Source organism: Polypterus senegalus, chromosome 6 (assembly GCF_016835505.1).
Source record: "Polypterus senegalus isolate Bchr_013 chromosome 6, ASM1683550v1, whole genome shotgun sequence".
NCBI lineage: Eukaryota > Metazoa > Chordata > Cladistia > Polypteriformes > Polypteridae > Polypterus > Polypterus senegalus.
Genome location: NC_053159.1, coordinates 71815510 through 71842679, shown reverse-complemented (window position 1 = coordinate 71842679; position 27170 = coordinate 71815510). Strand labels below are relative to the sequence as shown.

At 38.3% G+C, this 27170-nt stretch overlaps 2 protein-coding genes across 2 annotated transcripts; both read left to right on the top strand.

The window, feature by feature from the left end:
* The first annotated feature begins 3551 nt into the window (after positions 1–3551).
* On the top strand, positions 3552–6512 carry LOC120530634 (gamma-crystallin M2-like). Its single transcript, XM_039755056.1, has 3 exons — positions 3552–3596; positions 4545–4835; positions 6240–6512. The coding sequence occupies exons 1-3, from the start codon at positions 3552–3554 to the stop codon at positions 6510–6512; spliced, it is 609 nt and encodes a 202-aa protein (XP_039610990.1).
* An 18684-nt stretch (positions 6513–25196) lies between these two features.
* Positions 25197–26807, top strand: LOC120530556 (gamma-crystallin M2-like). The gene is made up of 3 exons (XM_039754985.1): positions 25197–25205; positions 25288–25530; positions 26535–26807. Exons 1-3 carry the CDS (start codon positions 25197–25199, stop codon positions 26805–26807), a joined length of 525 nt encoding a protein of 174 aa, XP_039610919.1.
* The last annotated feature ends 363 nt before the right edge of the window (positions 26808–27170 follow it).

Sequence of the window (27170 nt, the reverse complement as noted above, 5' to 3'; positions counted from 1 at the left end):
CCTGGCTTAGTCTGGGAAATTTTGTAAGACAATTTATAATGCTGTTGTTTAATTGGGAGTACTGTACCAGAAGTACTATTTAACTAAGTGCTTTTCTGTACACAAAATTTGGAGATTTATCTCTTTTTTTCCCTCAAGGGCTAACATTACTGGCAGGAAATATGATATTATGATAGCGTAATTGCAGCTCTGATTAAGAACTATATTGTTTTCATAAAATTCCAAGGTCAATGCAGAAGCTGGAGAATCCAAAAAAATGGATGCCACAAGGTAGTGGACTTGTTCCCTACTCTTTAAAATATTGATCAAAATATTTAAGAGAATACATAATCATCACAGTCTAACACCAAGTTGATTAAGTTTTAGGATGCTCTTAATGTAACGTGTGCATGAGTTGCTGTACCAGAAACAATTTGGGTTGCGTGTGTGTTGACACAAAACATAGTGTGTTTTGATACGTGACATCAGCATCTTTGTGTACTATCAATGTCTCCATAGCAACATACATGCCTGACAGAACAGCAGGCATCAAATAACCAGGGGCCTCATGTATAAACAGTGCATATGCACAAAAATATTGTGTACACTTTGTCCACGCACTCTTTGAGATGTAGAAAATCTAAACTTGGTGTAAAGCCACACTCATTCTCATGGCAGCTCAATCCATTGCATACGCAAGTTTTCAGTTTTTTTTTAAACTGGCAGCACCCATAGCAGTGCTGCTGTTCCTTTGTGGTTTCCCTTTAGTTTTACGATTCACATCCCTGACACAGCTTTACCAAATACACTGAAATTAACCACATATCATTTATTAGTTTAAGGCATCATAAAAATTTTAAAGGTAATATATAAATATGGTACTGGATGTTTATGTAATTCTTTAGGTACAAATCTAACTTATTTGTATAATTGGTTCATAATGTTAAAAAAGTACATTAAAATGTCGTCTTGACTATTGCACTGCCTGAGGTGTTTGTCTTGTTGCCAACCGTGGATGTGACAATATTTTTTAACTCATTGAACAGGCCACATTAATCACAAAAATGAATGTATTAACTTTCCTAGTCCTAGTATATCGTATATATACGCATGGAAATGTGTGTGTCAGTCTGGCTCGGAAGTGAGAGGTGGAGTCGGGGTAAGGGAAAACTCACTTAGGCTCTAATAACACAAGTGAGGCCAGCATGTCAGAAAAAAAAAACTCAGAAGAAAGACAAAGTTGCTTAGCTGGTAACATGGGCAAAACGGTATCCCTTTCACTTTTCCTCCTGCAGCTAAAACACAAGCGAGGCGAGCACATCAGCAAAATGTAACCTCCGAAGAAAGACAGTCGCTCAGCCGCTAATGCACAAAGCGAGCACATCAACAAAATGTAACCTCCGAAGAAAGACAGTCGTTTAGCTGCTAATGCACAAACGATGCAAGCACATCGGCAAAACGAATTGTCCTAGGAGAGAGATGCCCAGAGTAGTTCCTTTCAATTACCTGACATCTACATTTCAATTTTTTTTCTGACATTTTCAATAGTTTCTAGGACCCCATGCATTTTACAGCATGGGCTTACACAGCTTCTATATATATATGTGTGTGTGTGTGTGTATCTACAGTATATTTTGATGAATAACTCAATGGTTTTATTGAGGATTTTAAAACTCATTTGTCATGATCAGAGAATTGGGGGGATTGGAGGAAATCAAGACACAGGCCTGCCATGCTCTGCACCATGTGCTGAGGGTTTCTCTCAATCCACAGTTATATAATATTTATCTCTGTGTTAAATTTGTCCTCAGATATATTCTATTAGATGTTTGTTACATTGACCTCTGTGATGCACATATGGGGGTTAGGGTGGGATTGTTCACCAAACTCTCTCCATGTGCATCCACTTGTCGGCAAAACCTGTTGGTTACTTTCCTTTGTTTGTTTAAGAGATCTTGGTTTAGTGTTTTTTTTGTGTGTTTTTTCAGTTAAATTACTGGGGGTTTGGGGTTGGGATTCCAGAGCTATAGTGGGACCACAGGAAAACACATTTGGTAATCTTTACTGTGTTTTCTTCATTGCTTACCACAATTTTATTAGATTCCATTGCTCAGCTAGATGTGTGGCTCTCTGAGACATGTCAGTGACCTGTGTGTTTTCTCAATTCTAATTTAATCCAATTTTCTAAAGCGTTCTGGGGTGGGTTGGGTTATGAATGGGTGCCAGTGGGATTTCCTCAAAATTTGTACATGAACATGTCCTTCTTTCTTTAATTTACAATTTGTATTAGTTTTTTCACATCAATAAAAATTGATTACAAAAAAAAGCATTAGAAGAGAGAGAAATACAACTGGCAGATAGAAGACAAGTCATTCAGATTTTGCCATCTACAGACTGCCCTTCCACTTCCAAGCACCATACCCAACTGAAGTAAACAAAGAACGCAAGATCCAAAGTTAAAGTTACCTGATTTGAATCGTTCAGGTTGTATGAATTCATATCTAACAGTAATGCCTGGCTTCTCCTTCAAATAAACATAAATAATGATATAGGGTTTGACAATGGTTTTGCTGAAGCTGTTCTGGTTTAAGTAACTTTTAGCATGATTGTTTTGTTTTTAATGTTTATTGAATTTATTAAAAACATGTAATGTTCCATACAATCAAGTCAAACTTAACAAAAATAAATTCAATTCAACTCCCACCCATGACAAAGAGAAGAGGGGCAAACAGCTAGAGTAAAATGTAGAGAGTAGTAAAGAGGGAAAGAAGTCCTTCTCACCAATACAAATGCTTATTGTGAAATGTTATTAATTAGATCCGGTAAGTGAGACTTTTTTCCAATTTTAGATAATATACTGTATAACAGGGGTGCCCGATGCGTTGATTGCGATCGACCGGTAGATCGCAAAGGTAGTGCAGGCAGATTGCGTTGCATTCCTGGAAGAGGATTTTTTTTCTTACAATGTCACAATCGAAGTGCGTTTATCTGATATGTCAATCTATCATTGCTATTCCAAAGAAGGAAAATGTGGAAAGGCACTTTTGAACTGTTCATAAAAACTACGAAACTGGCTTCTTTCCGAAAAGCGATCTGAGAAAGAGAAAGGAGAGGGAACTAAAATCGCAGTTAACTGGACAGCCATCATTTTTCACTCGGCTGAATTCAAAAGCTCCTTGACTGCAATATTCGGCTCTACTTATTTATGTGAGTCAGCCTTTCCCCACATGAAGATTATTAGATCCAAATACTGTAGTGACCATAAATGTATTGAATTGTTATTGTGCCGAAAAAGTGTGGGCACCCCTGCTGTATAACATCAGTTACCCACTGAATTAAAAGAGGTGTGTTAGGATTCTTCCAGTTAAACAAGATAAGTCTACGTGCCAATAGTGTAGTAAAGGCAATTACAGTTTGTTTGACCTTCTCCACTTTAAGACCATCTGGGATTACTCCAAACACAGCTGTTAATGGAATAGGAGTGATTGTGACACCAAGACTGTGTGAAAGGCATTTAAAGATATTGGTCCAGAATGGTGTTAATATGGTGCACGCCCAAAACATGTGGCCCAATGAAGCTTGAGTGTAACGTTCGCACTCCTGGCTCCTGGCTTTTGGTAAGATATTCTGAAGTGTAGTCCTTTCAAGGGAGGTACCTTGTAAGGGTATTCTTGCTTGCTCTGTTTTGAAGTTAAAGTCCCCAGCCTTGGTCATATTGCTTGATGTGAGGGTTTGAAATATGAATGATGAGTGTATGTCATATAGGTACGTATTTTTGGGTGTTTATGTACATAAAGGCTAATAATTTAGGCCTTTTCAGTATTAACATGTCCTCCAATTTACAAAGAACATTATAGGTTAAAAATGCCTTTCGTGGACACTTTTACAAAACAATTATGAAGTTGGCTTAATTTGTTTTAATATGTACATTTTCTTATAAATATGCAATCAAAGATCTCACTACTGGGCTTTCCTTGTGTCTTTTACTATTTTAAGAATGACATAACGTGTACATTTACAATGGAAAACCATTGAAGGGAGAGGCGGTACAGCACACTCAACAATCAATTCCTTGTACCATTTGTATAATGGGGAATCTGGCTCTGAGAATAGGCTTCATCATGAGTTTTTCTTGAAAATAATATGGACAGCAGTTTGCTTAGCTTTGATATTTTTCCCACTCATAATCCTCTTATAGAATGGCAAAAAAGTTTTGTTTATTGCATAAACTATAGGTTAGAATCATTGGTACATACATTTCAATGGTGTTTCACTCAGGAAAACCATATAGCATTTAGACTACACAAGACAATTGATGTCAGGATACAATGAGCACTCACCATCCTTACAATGACTTTACAAATGGAGGTATATTCTAGGAACATTTTAAAGCAGGACATAGCTGATTCATCAGGTCCATAAATTAGAACAACAAAACACCTTTGTACACTGGTAGAGTATAAAAACCTCAGCATATCTCAGACTTTCAGAGACAGTCACCGAAACCACAAAATGGGCAAGGTGGGACAATTATTACAGTTCTGTAATTCTTGATTCATTAAAAGCAAAACTTGCAAAATTATTTTTATTGTTTTGTTCTCCTCTCACAGATCATCTTCTATGAAGACAGGAATTTCCAGGGCCGCTACTATGAATGTAGCAGCGACTGCACTGACCTGCACTCCTACTTCAGTCGTTGCAACTCCATCCGGGTGGAGAGCGGCTGCTGGATGGTCTATGAGCGCCCCAACTACATGGGCTACCACCAGTACTTCCTGAGGAGGGGCGAGTATCCTGACTACCAGCGCTGGATGGGCTACAAAGACTGCATCAGGTCCTGCCGCATGATCCCTCAAGTAAGTTTTAAAGACGTTAAAAAACATTTACAGTAATACCTTATGATTCATGGGGGTTAGGGGCCCGGGACCCCTGCAAAAATGAAAATATGAAAATACATTTTGGGCCAATGATGAATGCATATTCCAAGTTTATTGCATTAAATACGATGCAAAAAGTTGCAGAAATGATCACTGTGTATTAAAATCACATAGGACTGGCTGCTGAGACAAAGATGCATGGCATCCAAACAGAAAATGTGCGTTGTTCAGCAGCTGCAGATGCAAATGATGGTGGTGTCATTATGAAATTAAATCCTCACTTGAAAGTTATGTAAAGTCTTGTCTTCCCATAATGCCAATGTATGAGAAGATTTGTAGATATTGAGATTGTTCCAAGATGAAGATGTTTACCAACTGACACAGTTTTACACAAACAAGCGGGTAGAGGACAAGAACATAAATCCAGTGAAAACTGTAATCCAATGGATGTAACTGTAATCTTATTGTGCAGTGAAGTGTTGAAATAAAGACATCGATTGCAATCCTGTTTTGCTTCACTATTAAAGTAAGCGCCTTCCTCTTTCACCTAGAAGCCCTCACAGCAAACTCTGAAGCTACCTAATGATACAGTGTTCCCAGGGTTTCTGTGATTTACAGTCCATTTAAATAGTCATCTGTAATTTTCCACCATAGGTCACAAAACTTCCAAAATAATTTCCATTTAATTATCGATGACAATCCCATGAATGGGCAGATCTGTAAATTGTAAACCTGTGAATCACAAGGTCTGACCTGTATACAGGCTTAAATCAGTTCTGAACACACTAGCCATGTTTATGTGTCCACAAAAGTTATTATAGCTGGCCTGAAAATATAGTAGATGAAGGCAATTTATGGAAGAAGGCTCTGAAGAATAATATAGAACATGTGGAAGTTGGCTATCTTGGCTGTTACAGTATGTCTCATATCTCATTATCAAATTACTGTTTGTAAGCATCAAATATTGTTAGTTTTCTTTCCCAACAAATAATATCTTAAAGCATGTTTGAGCACAATTGTTATTAAAAAGAAGGATGTGTATATAGTTAGAAACCAGGCAGCTGAAGTGATCTATTTACAGTTACTCAACTTCATAATTTTTCCTAGCTCTTTTTGGTTAAGGTGTTTGAATACTTATTTTATGTATAAAAACACATTATCAACCAATAAATACTTAATTGGGAATAAATAAACTATTAGAGTACAACTAAATGTAACCTTTTACAACTTCATATGCTTTGCCATCACTTCTAATCAAATTACTTGCTAAAGCTATGAGAATATCATCTCAGCTATTTTATCAACATACTGTATTACAACCCATAATGCACAACAATAACTGATGATTTCTAATACAATTTTACTTTTGTAATTGTTCAACAGTACAGAGGCTCATACCGCATGAGGATTTATGAGCGAGAAAGCTTTGGAGGTCAGATGATGGAGTTCATGGATGATTGTGATTCTGTCCAGGACCGCTTCAGGTATCCAGACATTAACTCTTGCCACGTGGATGGTTACTGGATCATGTATGAGCAGCCCCACTACCGTGGACGCCAGTACTTCCTGAGACCCGGAGAGTACAGGAGATATAGTGACTGGGGAGGCATGACCCCTAATATTGGCTCCTTCAGACGTATTGTGGATTTCTGTTAAATCTGTAATGTCTGATACTGGTTATGCTTGAAATAAATACTTTTTAAAATCTTATTTGATCTTTCTGTGTGCTGTGTGAAATTGGCATATGTTGAACATAAACACAATCATAAATGTGTCTCATATAGTTGATATTAGAGTCTGACTGCAGTTAATAGACCTGATATGCAATACTGTGTTGGAAAAATGCAAGCTGATATCTCATTTGACTTAAAACAGGCCTACTGCAACTTCATGTGCAACATCTTCTGTGTCTGTGTGTGAAATGTATAGATCTGTAAACTTGGGCAACATTTTAATGCCTAAACATAGACATCTGGGGCCTCATGTATAAACGGTGCGTACGCACAGAAATGTTGCGTAAGAACTTTTCCAAGTTCAAATCGCGATGTATAAAACCTGCACTTGGCGTAAAGCCACGCACTTTTCCACGGTACCTCATGTCTTGTCGTACGCAAGTTCTCCGCTCAGTTTTGCAGACTGGCGGCACCCAGCGTCAAAGCAGTGCTACTGTTCCTGTGTGGTTACTCATTATTTTCATGACGCGGCTTTATAAATACACTGAAACTAACCGCATATTGTTTATTAGTGTAATGCATCTGATTGTAATTAACTCGTAACAATATAATGGTCCAGGGAACAGCCATAGTACAGTATTCCAAATACCATAACTGCTTTAGCGTTGTTACTCTCACTGCACCTTCTTCTTCTTCTTCTTCTTTCAGCTCCTCCCGTTAGGAGTTGCCACAGCGGATCATCTTTTTCCATATTACTCTCACTGCACGACTCGGAGTATTTATATCACTGTATCTGAGTGTGAATCACAGCAGCTGATCGGAAAGAGAATTATCGGTATACAGCTTCAAGGACACGCTGTGTCAGCCACTGCAAAACGTTTTAAAGCCTTTCATGTACGGACCTCGCGGTTCAGAAACAGTTTAATCCCAAGAACTTTAAATGCACTCAATCAATTGCTCCTTGTAGAACTGTTTGTATTTATAAGTACAATCACCCCACTGTAAACTTGCACTACAGTTATAATATCTCACAACCTGGGCCACTTTATAAAGCGCGTATTTACATATGATGACGATATCATTTTTAAGGTGAAATGCAGCAAAATATGTTTGTTAAATTATACACATAAAACTTTAACTTCATTTAAATAATCTATATTCTTCACTGGGAGTGTCGTGAAGGATAGAATAATTAAACATGTACTACGAAGATATTTCAATATTCCTTAAACGTTTTGAAGAATCGGCGCTAAGCTTACAGATGGCTTAACGTCTATTACAGAGCTGATTGTATGGCGATCGGTTACTTGGGGAAAGAAAAGCAAGGACTGCAGTGACGGCTACGCCAATATATATTGAATATAAAACAGAAAGAAAATAACAACACAGCTAAAAACGCAGCGACACATTTCGACAAAAGATAAATGCTTGTCATGAGCACGAGGCTCATGAAACACATGTTTAATAATGTGCTTTAGCTCCTATCATCATGAAAATGACATCACGTATACATCTCAGTATTTTAGTTATTCAGAGAGCTGTAATATCACGAATGTAATGGACTCTGTGTCCAGTCGGAGGAAGAGAGCCAGTTTAAGAAGCAAGTAGTGATTCACACACATAGAGCACATACGAGTAGAAGATCAAATACAAAACAAAGCATTTAACGTGCTACTTTAATTACGATGTGATTTGAGAAACTGGTTAATTAAACGATTTTAAGATGAAGTTTATAATGTTCTACTAAATGACAAAATAAACTACGTGATTAAAGTGGAAATGTCGAGATTGAAGTTGACATTTCGTGCTTTTTCCCCACCGTGTGCCTTTTTTCTCTGTACCCTAATAAACTTTCATATGACACTCAGACAGTGGGCTTACAACTCTTCTTTTCACGGCAACTTTGATATGTGACTTCTTTTTTATTTCCGGCACTGTGCGATTTTGTGAATGTGAGCTTGATGTTTATATTATTTAGGGCAAGCACACAATACATTTTAAATATGAGAACAGCATAAACTTGATGATTTGTCAAAGTATTATGCAACTGTAAAATCACCAGGGGCCTCATGTATAACGCCATGCGTAGAACTCGCACTATAACTTGGCGTAAGCACAAAAGCCGAAATGTGTTTACGCACAGAAAAATCCAGATGCAGGAATCTGGGCGTACTCCAACTTCCACGTTCTTCCGCTACATAAATCCCGATCAGCGTGAAAACTAACGCTCGTGCACGCGCATTATGTAACGCCCCAAATCCTCCCAGAATTACGCCTATTTGAATATGCAAATCAATATAAATCGCCCTTAAGCGCAGCCTTCTGTGAAAAGACAATGGGAAAAGCACGGGGAAAATATAAGAATTTCAGCGAATACCAAGTGGAGGCAAATGAAAAACATACTATTTGTTCAAATAAACCGTGGTATAATCAACAAAAGGAAGTTGATCGAGTGACATAGCGTGTTGGAGAAACTTGAAAGCTCACATTCACAAATCGCACAGTGCCGGAAATAAAAAGAAGTCACATATCAAAGTCGCGTGAAACGCCGAGTTGTAAGCCCACTGTGTGAGTGTCATATGAAAGCTTATTTAGGGTACAGAGAAAAAAGGCACACAGTGAGGAAAAAGCACGAAATGTCAACTTCAATCTCGACATTTCCACTTTAATCATGTAGTTTATTTTGTCATTAAAGTAGAACATCATAAACTTCATCTTAAAATCGTTTAATTAACCAGTTTCTCAAATCACATCGTAATTAAAGTAGCACGTTAAATGCTTTGTTTTGTATTTGATCTTCTATGTGCTCTATGTGTGTGAATCACTACTTGCTTTTTAAACCGGCTCTCTTCTTCCAACTGGACACAGAATCAATTACATTCATAATATTACAGTTCTCTGAATAACTAAAATACTGAGATGTATACGTGATATCATTTTCATGATGATAGGAGTTAAAGCACGTTATTAAACATGTGTTTCACTTGATGAAATAATTTATTGCAGCAGTACAATCAGGCGGCTCTAGGCTTGTGGTGGCACTGGGCAGAGGAAGAATCGGTGGCTCCTTCGCCCGCCCGTCAGTAAGGTAGCTTATGCACAACGTCCGTTGCAGACACTGCATAGCCGCCTCGTGCTCATGACACAAGCATTTAACTTTTGCCGAAATTTGTTGCTGTGTTTTTAGCTGTGTTGTTATTTTCTCTTTCTGTTTTATATTCAATATATATTGGCGTAGCCGTCACTGCAGTCAGTGCTTTTCTTTCCCCAAGTAACCGATCGCCATACAATCAGCTCTGTAATAGACGTTAAGCCATCTGTAAGCTTAGCCCGATTCTTCAAAACGTTTAAAGAACATTGAAATATCTTCGTAGTACATGTTTAATTATTCTATCCTTAACGACACTCCCAGTGAAGAATATAGATTATTTAAATGAAGTTAAAGTTTTATCTGTATAATTTAATAAACATATTTTGCTGAATTTCACCTTATAAATGATATCGTTTCTGTTTCTGAACCGCGAGGTCCGTACAGGAAAGACTTTAAAACATTTTGCAGTGGCTGAGACAGAGTGTCCTTGAAGCTGTATACCGATAATTCCCTTTCCGATCAGCTGCTGCTGTGATTCACACTCAGATACAGTGATATAAATACTCTGAGTGGTGCAGTGAGAGAAATATTGAAAAAGATGATCCGCTGTGGCAACTCCTAACAAGAGGAGCTGAAAGAAGAAGAAGAAGAAGTGAGAGTAACAACGCTAAAGCAGTTATGGTATTTGGAATACTATGGCTGTTCCCTCTACCATTATATTGTTACAAGTTAATTACAATCAGATGCATTACACTAATAAACAATATGCGGTTAGTTTCGGTGTATTTATAAAGCCGCGTCAGGAAAATAAGGTGTAACCACACAGGAACAGTAGCACTGCTTTGACGCTGGGTGCCGCCAGTCTGCAAAACTGAGCGGAGAACTTCCGTACGACAAGGTATGAGGTACTGTGGAAAAGTGCGTGGATTTATGCCAAGTGTAGGTTTTATACATCGCGATTTGAACGTGGAAAAGTTCTTACGCAACGTTTCTGTGCGTACGCACCGTTTATACATGAGGCCCCAGGAAATAAAATGAACCATAAATGAAGAGGTGCTAAAAATTTTGGAGATACTCTGACATTCCTCAGCTCAAACTCAATTGATGACTTAACTGAGGAAGATATGCAGAACTATCCTATTGAGTTTCTTAATGAGCTAACTCCAACAGGAATGCCGAGGCATAAACTGAACCTTAAAAAGGGAGCAATAATTATGCTCCTTAGAAATATAAACACTAAAGGAGGACTGTGCAATGGAACCCGCCTCTTTGTTAATGACTTGAAAAAAAACCTCATCATTACTCAAGTAATAACAGGTTCAACTGAAGGGGACATGGTCTTTATTCCCCGTATTGATTTAGCTCCATCCTCTACTAATTTACCCTTTTCCTTAAGAAGGTGACAATTTTCAGTTACATTAGCCTTTGCCATGACAATTAATAAAGCTCAGGGGCAAACCTTAGAAAAAGTTGGTATTTACTTGTCAAAACCAGTATTCAGCCACGGTCAGTTATATGTTGCATTATCAAGAGTTAGATGTTTTTTAGATGTTGTTGTCAAGGTTGTAGATGGTCCTGAACAAGGCAAACTCTTGCCAAACTCAGACAGAATATTTACAAGAAATGTCTATAATGAAATTTTATAGAAAAATTTTATGATGTAAAAACCATAGAAACTTTTTTGTAAATATCTTCTTCAGATATTGTATATTATGGATTGTTACAAAGTTTCACACTAAGGCAATATTAATTATATTTACTATATTGTCATATATATTGTCACATATTTTATTTTTATTGTTATTGTACTTTCGGCTTCTTGCAAAAATATTTTTGACAAAAAAAATTAAGACAAGAAACAGAATGAGGTCAAGGTCCCTTGCCATTTAATATAGACTGTTCCTATTAATGTTTATGCACTGCTGTTCTTGTAAGCCCTGTTATTGTAACGGGCCTAATGTCTAGTAATGTGAATATTACCCACTGCAGTTGCCACATCCCCCTTTCTCTCTGTCTGTGTGCCTGTTCGTCCGTCCATCTGTCTCTTTCTTCATGAAATAATTCCTCTCCCAGTAAACTAATTTTGTTGATATCTGCCACACTTTGAGGAAATTTGTCTAGAAAGTTTAAATTTCTTTGAGATGTCTTGAATACAGCACACTGTACAGAGTTTTGAAATTGTTAAACCTCAAATTGAAAAGCATCAGTGCTTTGGTGTAATTCAGACTCATTTATCATAAAATAGTGAAACATTTTGTGCGACTTCAGTTGCAGATGGGGAAGACCCAATGCAGTTTACCTATTGGACAAAAATAGGAGTGGAGGAAGCAATTATCTGTCTGTTGCTTATACCCAAGTGTCGGCCGGTGCTTCAGATTTTTTAAAATTTTGTAAATAAATAAGACAACAAGTCATTAGGCGTTGGGGCACCTAGGTGAACCCCTTATAACTGAGGAATACTTTGATAACAAAAATAGATGCAATAATTTTGGAGTCATCTTCAGTTGACAGCCTTCTTCAGACCCTAAAATGAATGCGCAGCTGGTTTTCTGCAGTATGATCTGGAAGAGGTGAGTTGTGGAAGTTGGAAGTGACATTAGAGGCTTAATGTCAATCTATCATCCATTCTGGAGAGGGAGGAAGAGAAAAAGTGAAAAGGCATTAGTCGACAGCACCACCCTATGGTTTGGAGTGCATTTACCAGTAATGAACCCTGAAGTTGACTCCCATGCATATGTGTACAGCAGTGTATTGTGAAATGAATAGACCTTGACACCAAAAGGAGGTTTGGGGCAGCCACCCGTATGCTTGAAAAAGGCTGCAAATGTGAAGATTAGTTAACACAGAAGTGTACAGGTTGAATCCAACAACAGAACTGAGCACAAATGGAGGATGACTGGCCTTTGAAACAGGTTGGTGGAAGTGACATCATCTAGAGGAGGAACTGGAAGTGACGTTGTTGGAATCAGGCAGAATTTCCCATGTCTGGTCTGCAGAGATAAAAGCAAAAGGTTTACTGCACCCTGCCACACCCTGGCTTGGAGTGGAATTAACTTCTTTTGGTTCTTCAAGCTGCCTCCTATGCACATGTGTGTGACAGTACATAATTAGTGAACTTCCCTTAAATCTGCACTATGCATTTAAAAAGTTAATTTATAATGTTTGTTCTTCCGGTCAGGGGGCATTAATTAGTGTTGCAGCCCAACAAGGTGCATGTCTGCTCCTTCACTGAGGGCGCCAAATGCAGCGTGGACGTCGATGGGGTAACACATGCTTTCCAAGCTCTCTCTCTTACTCTTTATAATTTTGATTTAACTGGAGATTTTTTTTTCTTTTTTTCTTTTTTCTACAAAAAATCCAAAATTAATATATTTTGCATTTTGTTTCATGCCTGTGCAGTTCTTTTATTTAAAATATTAAAATTATAGAATTTAAAATTATTATTTGGAAGGTCAGCACACATGGCTTTTGCTTTACAGTGTCTGCCACACATTAAAATGGCATAGTGTCAATTTTGTGTGTTTACTGTTGTGTTATTTTAATCTGGAATTTGTGTTTTGGACTTTGGAGAGAGAAGCTGATTCCCTTAGTGATACCCCGTTTCTTTTTTTGGGGGGGGGAAGTTATTTCTATATTATTGTTGTAAATAGGTTTTTGTGTAAAGTGAACTGATTTATTGAACATTCATATAAATAATTATAATAGTCATAGTTGTGTAAATGGAGACGTAGTGTGAAAGATGAAGGGGAGTATGAGAGACAGAGGGTGATTCCCTGTGTGACACCCTTGTTTCTTTTATTTTGTTTTGAATAAAGAATAAAGAATCAGACCCAGCAGACTGCTGTTTGCCTTTTTTTTCCAACTCATAGGACACAATGCAGAGGGCAAGCAGTAAGCGGTTGACTAAATCCACAAAGCTTATTATTACCTGGACAAAGCTGGCAGCACAGTGAGGATTATGTTTTTTTGATTTCTCCAGCCATCCTTGTTAAGGGATAAACTCAGAGATATGCATGTGGATGAGCCTATAGCGTCCTAGATAATGGACTACCCATCAGGCAGACCACAGTTTGGGAGAATCAAGGACTGTGTGTCTGATATGGATGTGGGAAACAATGGGGCAACTATCTAGCAGGGGGCACTAGTTTCCTTGTTGGAATAAGTTCTTTTGTAATTGTGGCATGTTACATAACCCAAAACTATATAGATTTAATATTAAAAAGCAATAACTCTCTCTTAGTGATACGACGGTAAGAAAACACATAGGAGAAATAACTTAACTTTCTTTAATGATCGTTTATGCAGCATAACAGGTGAGGAAGCCATGACAAGACCATTACTGAAGTGGGAGCTCGAAGTATACAGTCTGCCATTGTTGTTGCTGCGCTTGAAGGATTTTCAGGCTCGGATGACGGTATCTCCCTTCCACCTGTCGGCTTCAAAGGTGGGCAATGTTCCAAGGCTTTATACTCTTTCTCCATGTGCAGGCCCCCACTTAGATAAATCATGCCATTCCAAACAAGGAAAAGAAGATCCAATGTCATGCTGACAGTGACACACAGAAATAGTCCAATGTCCATTTTGTAGTTGTCCCTTTCTTGTCTTCTAATGCCTGCCTAGCAGTTATAAATGTGCTAAATCTGGCCTTGTGTTAGCTGTACATGTGAGTGGATTTATAAAATATTTTTTGTACAGAGCACAGTGACATATTAAACTTATATACTTATTACAGGGCATCACAAGGAACAGTCCTATCTCCTTTTCTCTTCAATCTGTACACCTCAGACTTATGAAGTGTATTGATAAATAGGATGAGACAGAGTATAGGAGTTATTTGGAGGACTTTGTTTCTTGGTGCAGAAAGAAATGTGTGCAATTTAATATTAGCAAAACCAAGAAACTGGTTATTGACCTTTGCTGCACCAAGGCGGTTCTATGTCTAGTCACTATTTAGTGAGTGGATATAGAGGTGGTCCACTCCTATAATCGCTTGGGGCTCCATATCAATGATAAGCTGGACTTGTCCCAGACCACAGAGGATCTATATAAGAAAGAGATGAGCAAGCTCTTCTTTTTTTTTAAAGACTGTGATTTTTTAATGTGGGTAGTCACATCCTCCACATCTAATAAAAGTTTGTGATGGCAAGTGCAGTTTTCTACGCTGTGATGTGCTGGACTGGTAACATCACTTCAAAACACGGCCATCAAATCAACAAGCTAATTAAAAGAGCAGGCTCAGTTATGGGACACACTCTGGACCCCTTGAACGTCATAACAAAGGAGAGAATTAAAACAAAACTGAGTGCCATAATGAATAATGCTGCCCATCCTATCTCTGACACACTAACATTGAGGACTTTCAATCAATTAATTTTTCAGCAGAAGTGTGTCAAGAAACATTACAGGGGTTCCTTTATACCAACAGCAATAAGTCTGCATAATGCCTCACTGGGACTGTGGCTGCCAAGTTAGTTTTCTTTCCTTTTACTTCTCTTCCTTTTCAGTCATTCTGGTGTGTGTGCACACTGTAGAATGTGTATATATATTTTTCTTTCTTTTTAATTTTCTTCTTTTTTAGTCATTCTGGTGTGTATAGACCATAGCATGTGTGTATCCATCTCTCTGTCTGTTTAAAGAACTTCTGTAAAAAGTTAAATGTCCCCCTGGGGAAAAATAAAGTTCTATCTACACTATTAAAAATAAAGGTTGTTAATTGACACAATATGGTTCATTACGCATAGAGCCATTCAATGACCAAGTTCCATTTCATTCAGGGAAGGGCTCTTTGTGCTACTCAAGACTGAAAGGTTTCTGTTTTTAACATCAAGAGCTCATGCACCATGGAAGCAGGACACAACATTTTTGCAGTTAGATGGTGCAAAGTTAAGGTAATGCACGATCAAATCTCCATTTATGAAGACATCACCTCAATCTGCTAGCATGGTGAGTGAGCAAAGAAGCTGGAACAGTGAAATCTGCCTGAGAAATGGGAGGTGATCAAGACTTTGGACTTGATATGCATTGCTAAAACTCACAAATTCTGTTTTCGTCATCAGCAATAAGGGTAAAGTTGTCTTGGCCTGGGGTCCAAGTGGCATTGGGCCAAGTTGATATCGCAGGGTCAATTCCACCTACAGAGGAAGTTTCTTGTCCATCTAGTAGGTGAGCTATGTGCTCTCTGAAAAAAGATTGTTTTGCTAGGAGCTAAGTTCATTTACATCTCCCTTGAGAAGTCAGGAAATGAATAAATACTTTGTATGTTACTGCTTTATATTTTTGATTCCAATACTGCTATTAATTGTATCTGCCTAACTAGGATAACACTGGTGAAAAAGTTTGTTTCTGGTTGTTGACAGAAAGTTATATTCTTGATGGTAAAAGTTCCTTTCATTAAACCAACCAAGCAGCAACTTTAAACTGTGTAGAACACAAATATGCAAAGACGTTTTTACAGAGAAGCTGTAGCGAGAGACAATGGCAGTGACAAGTATGAACCAAAAAATAATTTTCCTAATAGACCAGAAGTCTTACAAAACTACTTAAAAGCTGATCCCTAATAAATATTTTTTCCTTGGACAATTCTACATAGAATATTAAGAAGGGAAAAGTAGTTCATACATTTGTGCTCTCTTTATGTTGTGTTTTGTCTGGCCTTTGTTCTTGTCTGTTTTGCTTCTGTTATGTCCAGTTGGTTTAGTTTGTAGTTATTACTTGTTTCATTTTGTATTGTGTGTTTTGCATTAGAGGCTGGTGCCCCCACTTAAGGCTAATTATATCCAGCTTCACCTCAGTTGTTGGCCTTTACCCCATTATAGCCCCTCTGCAGAAGAGGGTCTCAGGCTGGCATTTGTATTGCTCTTGCCCTGCCTAATTTTTTAGTTTTGGATCCTCATTTTTTGGTTCATCCATATTTGTGGGTATTTTGTGTATTTTTGTGAAACTAAACTGTTAAATTGGGATTTGTGAATGGGTTTTTTCCCTTTTGTTTTGTATTAACCTTTTTTGGGATTTCATTGATAGTTTTTGAAATTTTGGATAAGTAGTAATAATATTTCAGTTCTTAAAAATATTGTATTTTTTTCCTTAGTTTTATCCTTCTTGATGTTTGTGCTAAGGGGTAATAGTTTTTCTGTAACCTCACCAATTTTTTAAAATTATCAATAAATATATTTATTCACCCTGATAAAAGGATAAGTGTCTGAGTGTGCATTTGTCCGGTTGCGGTCTCTGTCATTTTAAGAGATGGTGCATCACAAACATTTTTAATGATAAAATGCATTGCATTTATCATTCCAATAGAAGACATATCACAAACATTAACACTTCTTTTACGAATCCCATACCAAATGGCATATAACAGAGACATGTGCATTGCATGGGGCACAACAAATGTTAATGCTGAGGCCTACGCCGATTATTTCGATTTTCAACCCATCTTAGACAGTACAGCTAGTAAAATATAAAGGGTCATGTTCTCATCCTTTATTTTTCAAGGGTCCCTGGGTTACCATGTGAACATATGGGCCCCCCTTATATAATATTTCCCCTCTTGTACTTTTGCTGCAGCATTAAGAAATGTGGTAGTTATTTTAACTTCCATTTATGAACAAAATTATATTTACTGCTAATACTATTACACTACCTGTATTTGTTTAAAGCATGATACTGTACAAAATTAACAAGCCATTTCAAAAAAACAGCCTGTGTGTTTTAATTAAATAAGTTATTTTTACTAGTGCTTGAACTTCTTAAATATAACATAAAATAAGTTGCATTTTTATGTATAAACAATAACCAGTAATTACCAAAATACAGAATTTGTCACTGCAAATAACAACAAAAGCTGCCCACTACTCTTAAGTATTACTTGTTAAATTATAGATAAAATAATTGTATATTTATGAAAATAAAAAGTAATTTTTAAAATACAGAATTACTTGCTGTAGAGATTTTTTCATTATTTCATTGCAGAATTTACATCGTTATCCTATGGATTCATCACTTGTGCATTTCCATCAGCGATTGTTGCATTTAACATGGGTAGAAATGTAAAGCCGTTGTTTTATCTACATACAACAATCAAGTCAGAGGAAAGGTGGTGACAGCAGTCAAGTAAGCCGTAGAAGGACCAGTGGCCAGCGATAACACTGTTCAGCTTTAAAAAGCGAATGGAGCACAAGCAGCCGTGTGTGCTGAGCTGCATCTTCATCATGAGACTGTCACATCTTTGGAATCATTCTAAAACAAAACATTTCTTCATGGCAGTCTGGCATGCCATTTTCTTTTTACTGCTTCTAATTGGACCATTGTGAGCAGCTTAATCCTGGTAGTAACTGCAGTGCACTGTGCATCGCACATAATAAAAGTGAATGGAAACTGGAGATGTATTTTAGTGGCAATTGTAAATATCTCCTAAATTATATACAGCTACAATCTACATATGAACTGAATGTTTTTGAAGGGAGGTGTCTTTAAGAAGACCAACAGTCATTGCTGGCCGTATTTTAGATATTGATAGAGCAGCCTGCTTCAAAAAGATCAATTTTACATCCCAGCTGTAACTTGATTTTTTATCAATTTGAGTGTTTTGCTACTGTTTCATCATTATTTTAAGTCATCTTGCAGCCCCATTGAAAGTTTACAGAGGCCCCTGTACAGGGCAGTGATCCCCATTGCTTGAGTAGACTGATAGACAGATTTATGTCTTGTACTGTTTGTTTATTGTACCGCATCTATATCATATTGCTATCTTCTAGTTAATAATAAACTATTTTATTTTATTTTTTACATTAAGCATTTGTGGTTTATTTATTGAGATACCGTCTCTCGAAATTTCCAGACTTGGAAATGGAAAATGAAGATGTTCAATGTGAATCTCTTTTTCCACCTAACCTTAGTTTTCCTGTCTGGATGCAAGTGAGGCACCTCAAAAACTCAGATGCCTGGCTGCATGTATTATTGTTAAATTCTGCCTTAATATAGCCACTGTTTTAGTGCCCCACTTGCACAGCCTTATCTGCATGTGGACATATGCTTCAAGCAGAGAGACTTTCTAGCTTATCAAAATGGTTAAGTTATGCCTGTGTCAATTACCAAAGCAGGTGGCTGCTCACCGCACTGCTACTATTGGAAAACATCTCTTCTTCAGCTGTTAACCCATAGGGGAATATGGCAATCACCCACACCAGGTGCTTTTATCACTAAACCTTGAATATATTGTGATAAAGATTCCTATGCTCATTATTTTGGTTCATCTAAACTACAATTAACGTTCAGTATGTTGTTTGAGTGCTAGGTATCTGCTTTATAGCGCCCTACATGTACAGCTTTGTCTGCACATGGACAGAAGCCTCTGCTCACACTGAATAAGCTCACGTCTTCTGGAGCATGATGTCAACACAGCAGTAGGCTAAAAAGAAAGAGACAAATATATGTGACATTTTGAAGAAATCATTTTATGACCTGAATAGTACCAATCAGAAAAAATCGTTGCACAAATGTGAAAATATTATTTGAAAACGAGCAGCGTCAGATAGGGTGTGAATTTATACTGGCGCTGTTAGAGTCAGATCAGAAGGGCGGGGGGCGAGGGACAGCGTGAATGTGACTGACAGAATAAAACCAAAAAAAGCTAACTTTTAGAAATGCCATACATCTGATCTGATCTGACGCTGTTTGTCTTCAAATAGTAAATTAAACAATTTTAAGATGAAGTTTATGATGTTCTGCTTTAATGACAAAATAAATTATTAAAGTGGAAATTTCGAGATTAAAGTTGACATTTCGTGCTTTTTTCCCACTGTGTGCCTATTTCTTTTTTTTTTCTCTGTACCCTAATAAGCTTCCATATGACACTCAGACAATGGGCTACGACTCACCTTTTCACTGCAACTTTAATATCTGACAACTTCTTTTTAATTTCGAGCACTGTGCGAATTTGTGAACATGAGCTTTCGAGTTTCTCTGACACTCTGTGTCACTCAATCAGCTTCCTTTTGTTGTTTATACCACAGTTTAAACCAACAAATAGTACGTTTTTCCTTGCCTCCACTTGGTATTTCCTGAAATTTTTTTATTTTCCTCCGTCATTTTGCCATTGTCTTTTCACAGAACACTGAGCTTAAGGGCTATTTATATTGATTTGCATATTTAAAGATGTGTAATTCTGGGAGGAGTTGGGGAGTGGCAGCAGGTAAGTGCATGTGCGTTACTTTTTAGGCTAACCAGGATTTATGTAACGGAAGAACGTGGAAGTTGGTGTACACAGAGATTTATGAATCTGGATTTTTTTGTGTGTAAGCACATTTCTGCTTTTGTGCTTATGCCATGTTATAGTGTGAATTGTACGCATGGCGTTATGCATGAGGGCCTAGAGCAAAGCCATGTTTTGATTTTCCAATCACTGATACAATCTTTAATGTAAGAATTTGTGCTGGTTAATACTCTAATATTTAGTAAAGCCATAATTAAGGTCTTAGAAGAACAGAATTGAATTAGGGTGTTATGAGAGCTTGAAATTGTGATTAAGTCATTTGTGATGTCTCTTCTCAGGTGGTAACTCCTTTGAAAATATGGCAATCACCTACACAAAGTTCTCTTAAGAATATGCCTTGACTTAATCAAACAGTATAAAATGAATATTATTATAAAAGCAACTTTAATAAAAACACAATAAAACAATGTTAGCAAAAGTAACAAATGTATAGGAAAAGAGACTTTAAAGGTTAAGACATGTATTTGAAAAAGAGTCTTATTAAAAATACTTATACAGAAAATAAAGTTAATGGATGTTTAGTCTTTTAAACTCTGGGCAAAGAGTTGTTTTAGATTGTTGTTCAGCCCACAGAGGTCTGTGTCAGTTTCTTTGGGCTCTTCTCCTTATCAGCTCTCCTTGCTTTTCTCTCCCTACTCTGCTCTGCCTGCCTTCCTGAGCGTAACGGCCTCACTTCCATGTGGTCAATGGTGCTAAATACCACACTCAAGTCTAATAGAATGAGAACAGATGCCTGTACTTACAGTATATTGCCTACGTCAGCATTAAGCCGCAGGACATTAACTACTTTAAACAATCCAGTTTCTCCACTGTGACTTGATCTTTACAGCAAAGTGCACAAAACACCAACAATAATGCTCAGTCCCTTCTCTTTCTTCTTCTCTCTTTCTCTCTCTTCTCTGTCACTTCCACTCCTCTCACAACAAGTGTTATAGTTCACCTCCTGACTCTTGCTCCGTGAAAGGAGTGAGGCTGCCTCTTTTAGACTACACCTGCAAGTGCTCCAGGTGTTCTCCTGCAATCATCAGCAGGTCCTGGTATGGTGGAAGTGCTGCATGGGCACCTGAAAGTACTCCAGATGCACCCATATCCTCTTCTGTTTGCACTTCCAAGTGTGGCGAAAGAGCTGCAGTCCAGAACTCCGTAACTTTCCAGGTGCCCTCTGGCAGCATCCACGGGCGTCAGGAGGTTTGAGCTTCCAAGCTCCAAGCCCCGATTTAATCTGGGGGGGAGCTACCCTCTTGTGCTCCAGGGGAGGTATTGTGTCTCTCCTGGTCCTTCCATAGTAAAAGCTTTCTGGCTGGGCATGAACCCCAGTGCCTTCCCTCAGCTGAGGCTTGTGAGGTGAAGAGGCCCGTCCCACGAGGGCTGTCATCTAGCACGATGGGGCATCAGCATATCCCTGTTTACAGTTCCGCTCTGAAATAGGAAGCACAAAAAGGGTAGGGAGACATTGTGTGGACGCGATCTCGTGGCACCCCTCGTAGTGCTGTACAGACTCAGTCTCCACCCATGACCTAAATTATGGCATTCAAAACACTGGTGTTCCCCTCCTTCTCCCCCATGCCCTCCAGACATAAAAACAGGATGGGTAATTCTACTCCCCCTCCTCAACTAGGACCAGGGCTTCTCTCTGCCCTTGCGGAGAGTGGCCCTTCATTGCAGGTGAGCACACAGAAACACATTGTACATTGTTGGGTCTTCCTTTTTCAGGTCTTCCTCTTGCTCTGGGGTGCAATGACAGTCTTGGCCTCCTTATGAGATAAAAAAAGACTCTGCTCTGTCTGCCCCTATTGACCTATGTTTGACTGCTGCCGGCACTTGGTACAGGGAACTCTGACAGCCAGCACTCACTAGCCGGCACCTCACATGCAACTCTGTAAGTCATGCCCCCATCGGTTATCTCACCTGCATCCACTGTAGGCATGGAGGCTACTCCACGACCGGAACTGACCAATATCAGGGGCCTTTCACCTTGTACCCCTCTTTTTTGTATAGTATAGGCATAACCCACCTGTAATGTTGCATCAAGTCGACTGGAGAGTCCAGCGCCACACTACTTCAGCCACTCCTGCACGTCAACCTCCTCCTCCAGCCTCTCTATCATCTGCTGGAGCAGACCCAGAACCTGCAAAAGAGACTGCACAAGCTGAAGGATACCCTTCAGCTCCTATACAGTCGCGATCAGGTTAACCTCTTCGACTGGTGGGAGACTCAGGTTTCACTTCTCCATATCCGACGGTCGAGAGCCATTATGGCTGTGTGCCTCCTGCACAAACCTTGTCGGGTGTCTTTTGGGAGTAGGGTGGAGTGGAGATTCACCAAGGATCCTGGCACACACCCTCCACCCTGTAACATACTTCGTGGAGAGCTTCTTGGCCCTTCCCCTCCCCCTCCTCTGTTGGATGAGTCCTGTAGGGACAGAACCCCAGGCGCTCTTCTCCCGGCTGCGGTTCCTCCGGAAGCAGCGAGCGCAAGTCTTTACTTGACTCTGCCCCACCATCACCCCAGGGATCGGCATCCTCCCATGGACCACAGCCATCCACCACAGCTGCTAAGAAAGCTGTAGACACACAACAGCCAAAGAACAAAACACACACCACTGAACAGTAGGAAGTTATTTTGGTAATGAATAAATTTAAAATAAAAACAATCCAAAATAGCTATTTATAGTAGTCTCAAAACCTGATAATGGTTTAATTTATAATGGAATCATAAATGTTCTATATGTGTGCTGAAAACTTCACATATTAATCAGAGCAGAAGGTGATAAGAAATACAAGGCCCATGAAAAAGCAGTTTGTGGATGACAGAAATAATAAACAGGCACAGGTGTTGCACTGTAAGTTTAGAGCTTGAGTTCTGACATAATTTCTGAAACATTTTGCAGCTTGATTCCAAGTTTTTGTATTTTTGTGTCACTGAATACTCTTTCGGAGGAGTAATGCTAATGTGAAAATTAAAGATTATTGCTCTAGTGTATGGGCACAGTTAGTCCAGCTTCTCTGAGGTGTCACAATTGTTCAACACCTTCCAGCTTGTGATAAAAAAAAATTACAGTTAACAGGTAAAAAGAAATTTATTTTGTGACTTCAGCTTCACATATTGTATGTCCTTTGATCATAAGAAGGATTCTGAGCATACTACATGTCCTTCTAAGTGGTTCTTGCTATAACGATGCAATAAAAGCTCCCACTTTGGTGCTAAACAATAACAACATTTATTTATATAGCACGTTTTCATACAAACAATGTAACTCAAAGAGCTTTACATGCTGAAGAAAGAGAAAAAAGACAAAATGAATAAGAATTAAAATTAGGGTACACTAATTTACATGGAATAAAAGTAAGGTCCAATGGCCAGAAAGGACAGAACAAACAAACAAAAAAAAAAAACTCCAGATGGCTGAAGAAAAAAATAAAATCTGCAGGGGTTCCAGGCCACGAGACCACCCAGCCCCCTCTATGCATTCTACCTAACATAAATTACCTCAATCAGTCCTCATTGTATTCAGGATTCACATGGAAAAATTTGATGATGATGGTCATGTGGACTTCTAGCCATTATTCATTCAATGTAAGGACATCACGGTGCTTTGATTAGGTGGTGGTGGCAGATCAAAAAAGAACAGAAGAGAAAGTAGCGGTTAGTACGGATTTTGGAGCCACCATGAATAATGATGATAATTAATTTAATATACAGAGCATCAGGATTAAACTAAGATTTAGTTATGAGAAAGCCATGTTAAAGTAATGTGTTTTCAGCAGTGTTTTAAAGTGCTCCACTGTATCAGCCTGGCGAATTCCTATTGGCAGGTGCATAACAGCAGAAGGCCGCCTCACCACTTCTTTAAGTTTAGCTCTTGGAATTCTAAGTAGACACTCATTTGAAGATCTGGAGTGTAAGGTGTAAGACATTCCAAAATATAAGATAAAATCACCAATACAGATCTCCGCACATTTTCTGCCATTTTCAGAATAAAGTGACATGTCCATTTGGAAGGGAAAACCATTAAATGTAAGAGAATACTTGAACAGCACACTCAAAAATCAATTTCTCATGCCACTGGACGTATTTGACTAATGGGAAATCTCGTCTTTAATGTTAGTTTCTATATATTGCTCTTGAAAACACGTAGAGCATTGTCATGGTTTAAAACAAATGCAAGCTTCAGAAAGTGATAAATGGAGACAAATCTAGTGCCTCATTCTTTGATAAAAAGATATTCCCTGTAAATATGCAGAGTCTGTTAATCATACATGATCTTTTAATAGAATGGCAAAGAGACATTTCTGTTAATTTAATAAACCATGGGTTATAATGACTACTAGATACTTCTAAATGTCCTTTCATTAATGAAATGTATATTGCATGCACTTCATTCTCAAACAGCTAACTCCCTCAATGTGTTTAAGAAACAACTGAAAACTGTACTGTTTTGTGAATATCTGTCAAATGGTTAAGGAATATTTTTTTCTCTGTGGTGATTTTTTTAGGCTAACTTTAATTGCTTTAATATCAATTGTTAATTGATGATTTTCAATGATTTTTATTTTATTTTTTCTTTTACATAGCTATTGTCAGAGTGAGAGACAGAGACATGTAAAGTGTTGGGGTACCCGCAAGGTAAACCCAATACAATTGAAGAAGAAAAAAAAGAAAACCCCATTGTACAAACAGGTTTTACCAGAAAACATCTATTCAGTCGCAAAATTAAATCGTGACAGACAAAGATGGCAATGTCTCCGTTTTTAAGTACTTCCAGCAAAAAGAGGGGAGTCCAGATGTATGGACACCAGAAGTGACATCATTGGTGTTAAAGATGTCAATTTTCTGGTCTGCAGAGGAGGACGAGAAAAGGAATTAGTATACAGCCCAACCTGTGGGATCTACCATTACCAGAGCCCTTAAGCTGTCCCCTATGTGCACACGCATGTGACACTCTTCACTTGTAGTGATCAGCTTTTGTAACGTGTCCTGCTATTCTTGTTCAAAGCTGTCCCTAGACTGATGTTACCCAATTATGTTGGCCTCATTTGTTAGTCACTTTGGATAAAAGCGTTTGCTAAGCAAGGAAATGTAAATGTTAACTATACATGACAACTGTAATCAGGACACAATGAACACTGACCCTCCATACAATGACTTTACAAATGGAGGCATGTTCTAGGTACATTTTAAAATAGCACATAGCTGATTCATCAGCTGTATACATTAGAATAACAAAACACTTTTGTACAGTGTTAGAGTATAAAAACCTCAGCATCTCATAGACTTTCAAAGACCATCACTGAACCTACAAAATGGGCAAGGTGGGACAGTTTTTACAGTTCTGTATTATTTGAATTACCAAAAGTGAAACTTTGCCTTTACTGTTTTGTTCTTTTCTTACAGATCATTTTCTATGAAGACAGAAATTTCCAGGGTCGCTACTATGAATGTAGCAGCGACTGCACTGACCTGCACTCCTACTTCAGCCGCTGTAACTCCATCCGGGTGGAGAGCGGCTGCTGGATGGTCTATGAGCGCCCCAATTACATGGGCTACCAGTACTTCCTGAGGAGGGGCGAGTATCCTGACTACCAGCGCTGGATGGGCTACAATGACTACATCAGGTCTTGCAACATGATTCCTCAAGTAAGTTTGGAAAAATAATAAAAAAACAATGACACCATTAATTTATTACATCCATCCATTAGCCAACCTGCTATATCCTAACCACAGGGTCACGGGGGTCAGCTGAAATAAAAACACATAAAATGGAGGTGAGTCAAGGAGGACAGTGTTAGACAAAATCATAGTCAAACGTTGAGAGGAAATGTTAAGTTCTTTTCACTAACCATAAATTTGAAGTGAAATGAAAGCTCATTTAACAGGAAACCTTTGCAGCTGGGTTAGTTATTTACTCCATTTCAGCTGGAAATGCTAAAGTCAGAACTGTAGAATTAGGATATTGCTGCCTGGCTGCATTCACTGGCTCAAGTGGTATTATCTCCTCATCTCTTTTCTGTTTAAACACACCAGTTCAGGTTAATCCAATTCAGTTTGCTTTTATATCACTTCACTGAGAGCAGACTCAGCACACTGTAATATGTTCACAGGTAAACTGCTACGGTAATGCACACTTTGCCTAGAGTCCAAATTGAGAGTCTATGCACAAGAGTAGAGTGGTCTATGGTGTCAAACGCTTTGCTACAACAAGATTACTGAAGAATGTCACTCATCATAAAATATTACAATGTCATTTGCAACAGGAGTTCATGCCATTTCTGTACTTCGACTGATGCTAGCCAGGCAGGAATTTCTGGTATAAATTCTAATAGGACACAACTGAGAAACTGAAGTATGTCGCAACTACTTTTTGAAGAATTTTGAAAAAAAGAAATTTTCTTTTTTTTTTTCAATATTTTTACTGCATTAAAAACTGTGCCATTGAGCTATTGATAATGTCAAGAGTAGTGCTGCCAGATGAGCAACTGAGCTTTTCACTAGTTTTGCTAGGTCTATGGTCCAGGTAATAGAGTTCATTTCAGAAATTAAAGTTATGAATTTCTGCTTTGTTATCAAGTAAAGGTTCTGGAAGTAATTGTGCGCGGAGAGATGACTTCTAAAACAATTTAACATTTTTATTTTTTGAACAGTACAGAGGATCATACAGGATGAGGATTTATGAGCGAGAAAACTACAGAGGACAGATGATGGAGTTCATGGATGATTGTGAGTCTGTCCAGGACCGCTTCAGATATCCAGATATTCACTCCTGCCACGTGGACGGCTACTGGATCATGTATGAGCAGCCCCACTACAGAGGACGCCAGTACTTCCTGAGGCCTGGCGAGTACAGGAGATATAGTGACTGGGGAAGCATGAACCCCAGGATTGGGTCCTTCAGGCGCATCATGGATTACTGTTAAAGATGTAATGTTTAATACTGCTATGCTTGAAATAAAGTCTTTTCAACACCTTATATGGTTTTTTGTGTGGTGTGGTATGAATGCTGCCATGTTTTAGAGTGCACGAGTGATGGCACATTGGCTAGGTTCACATTACAAGCCATCTTTTGCTCAGATTGGATTTACCTTTCTTGATGTTTTACGTTCATAAGTACAAGTAACCGTTATCATCTACGTAGCCAACAACAAAAAAAATCATACTTGTGAGGTGATTTTTGGTATTAAAGTCAACAAGACAGATGTGCGAGTAGCTAGTGTATGCATTGCATTTTGCTCTGGAGAACAGCAAACAGTGGGTCAGGAAAACATGATTGGGTTGAGAAG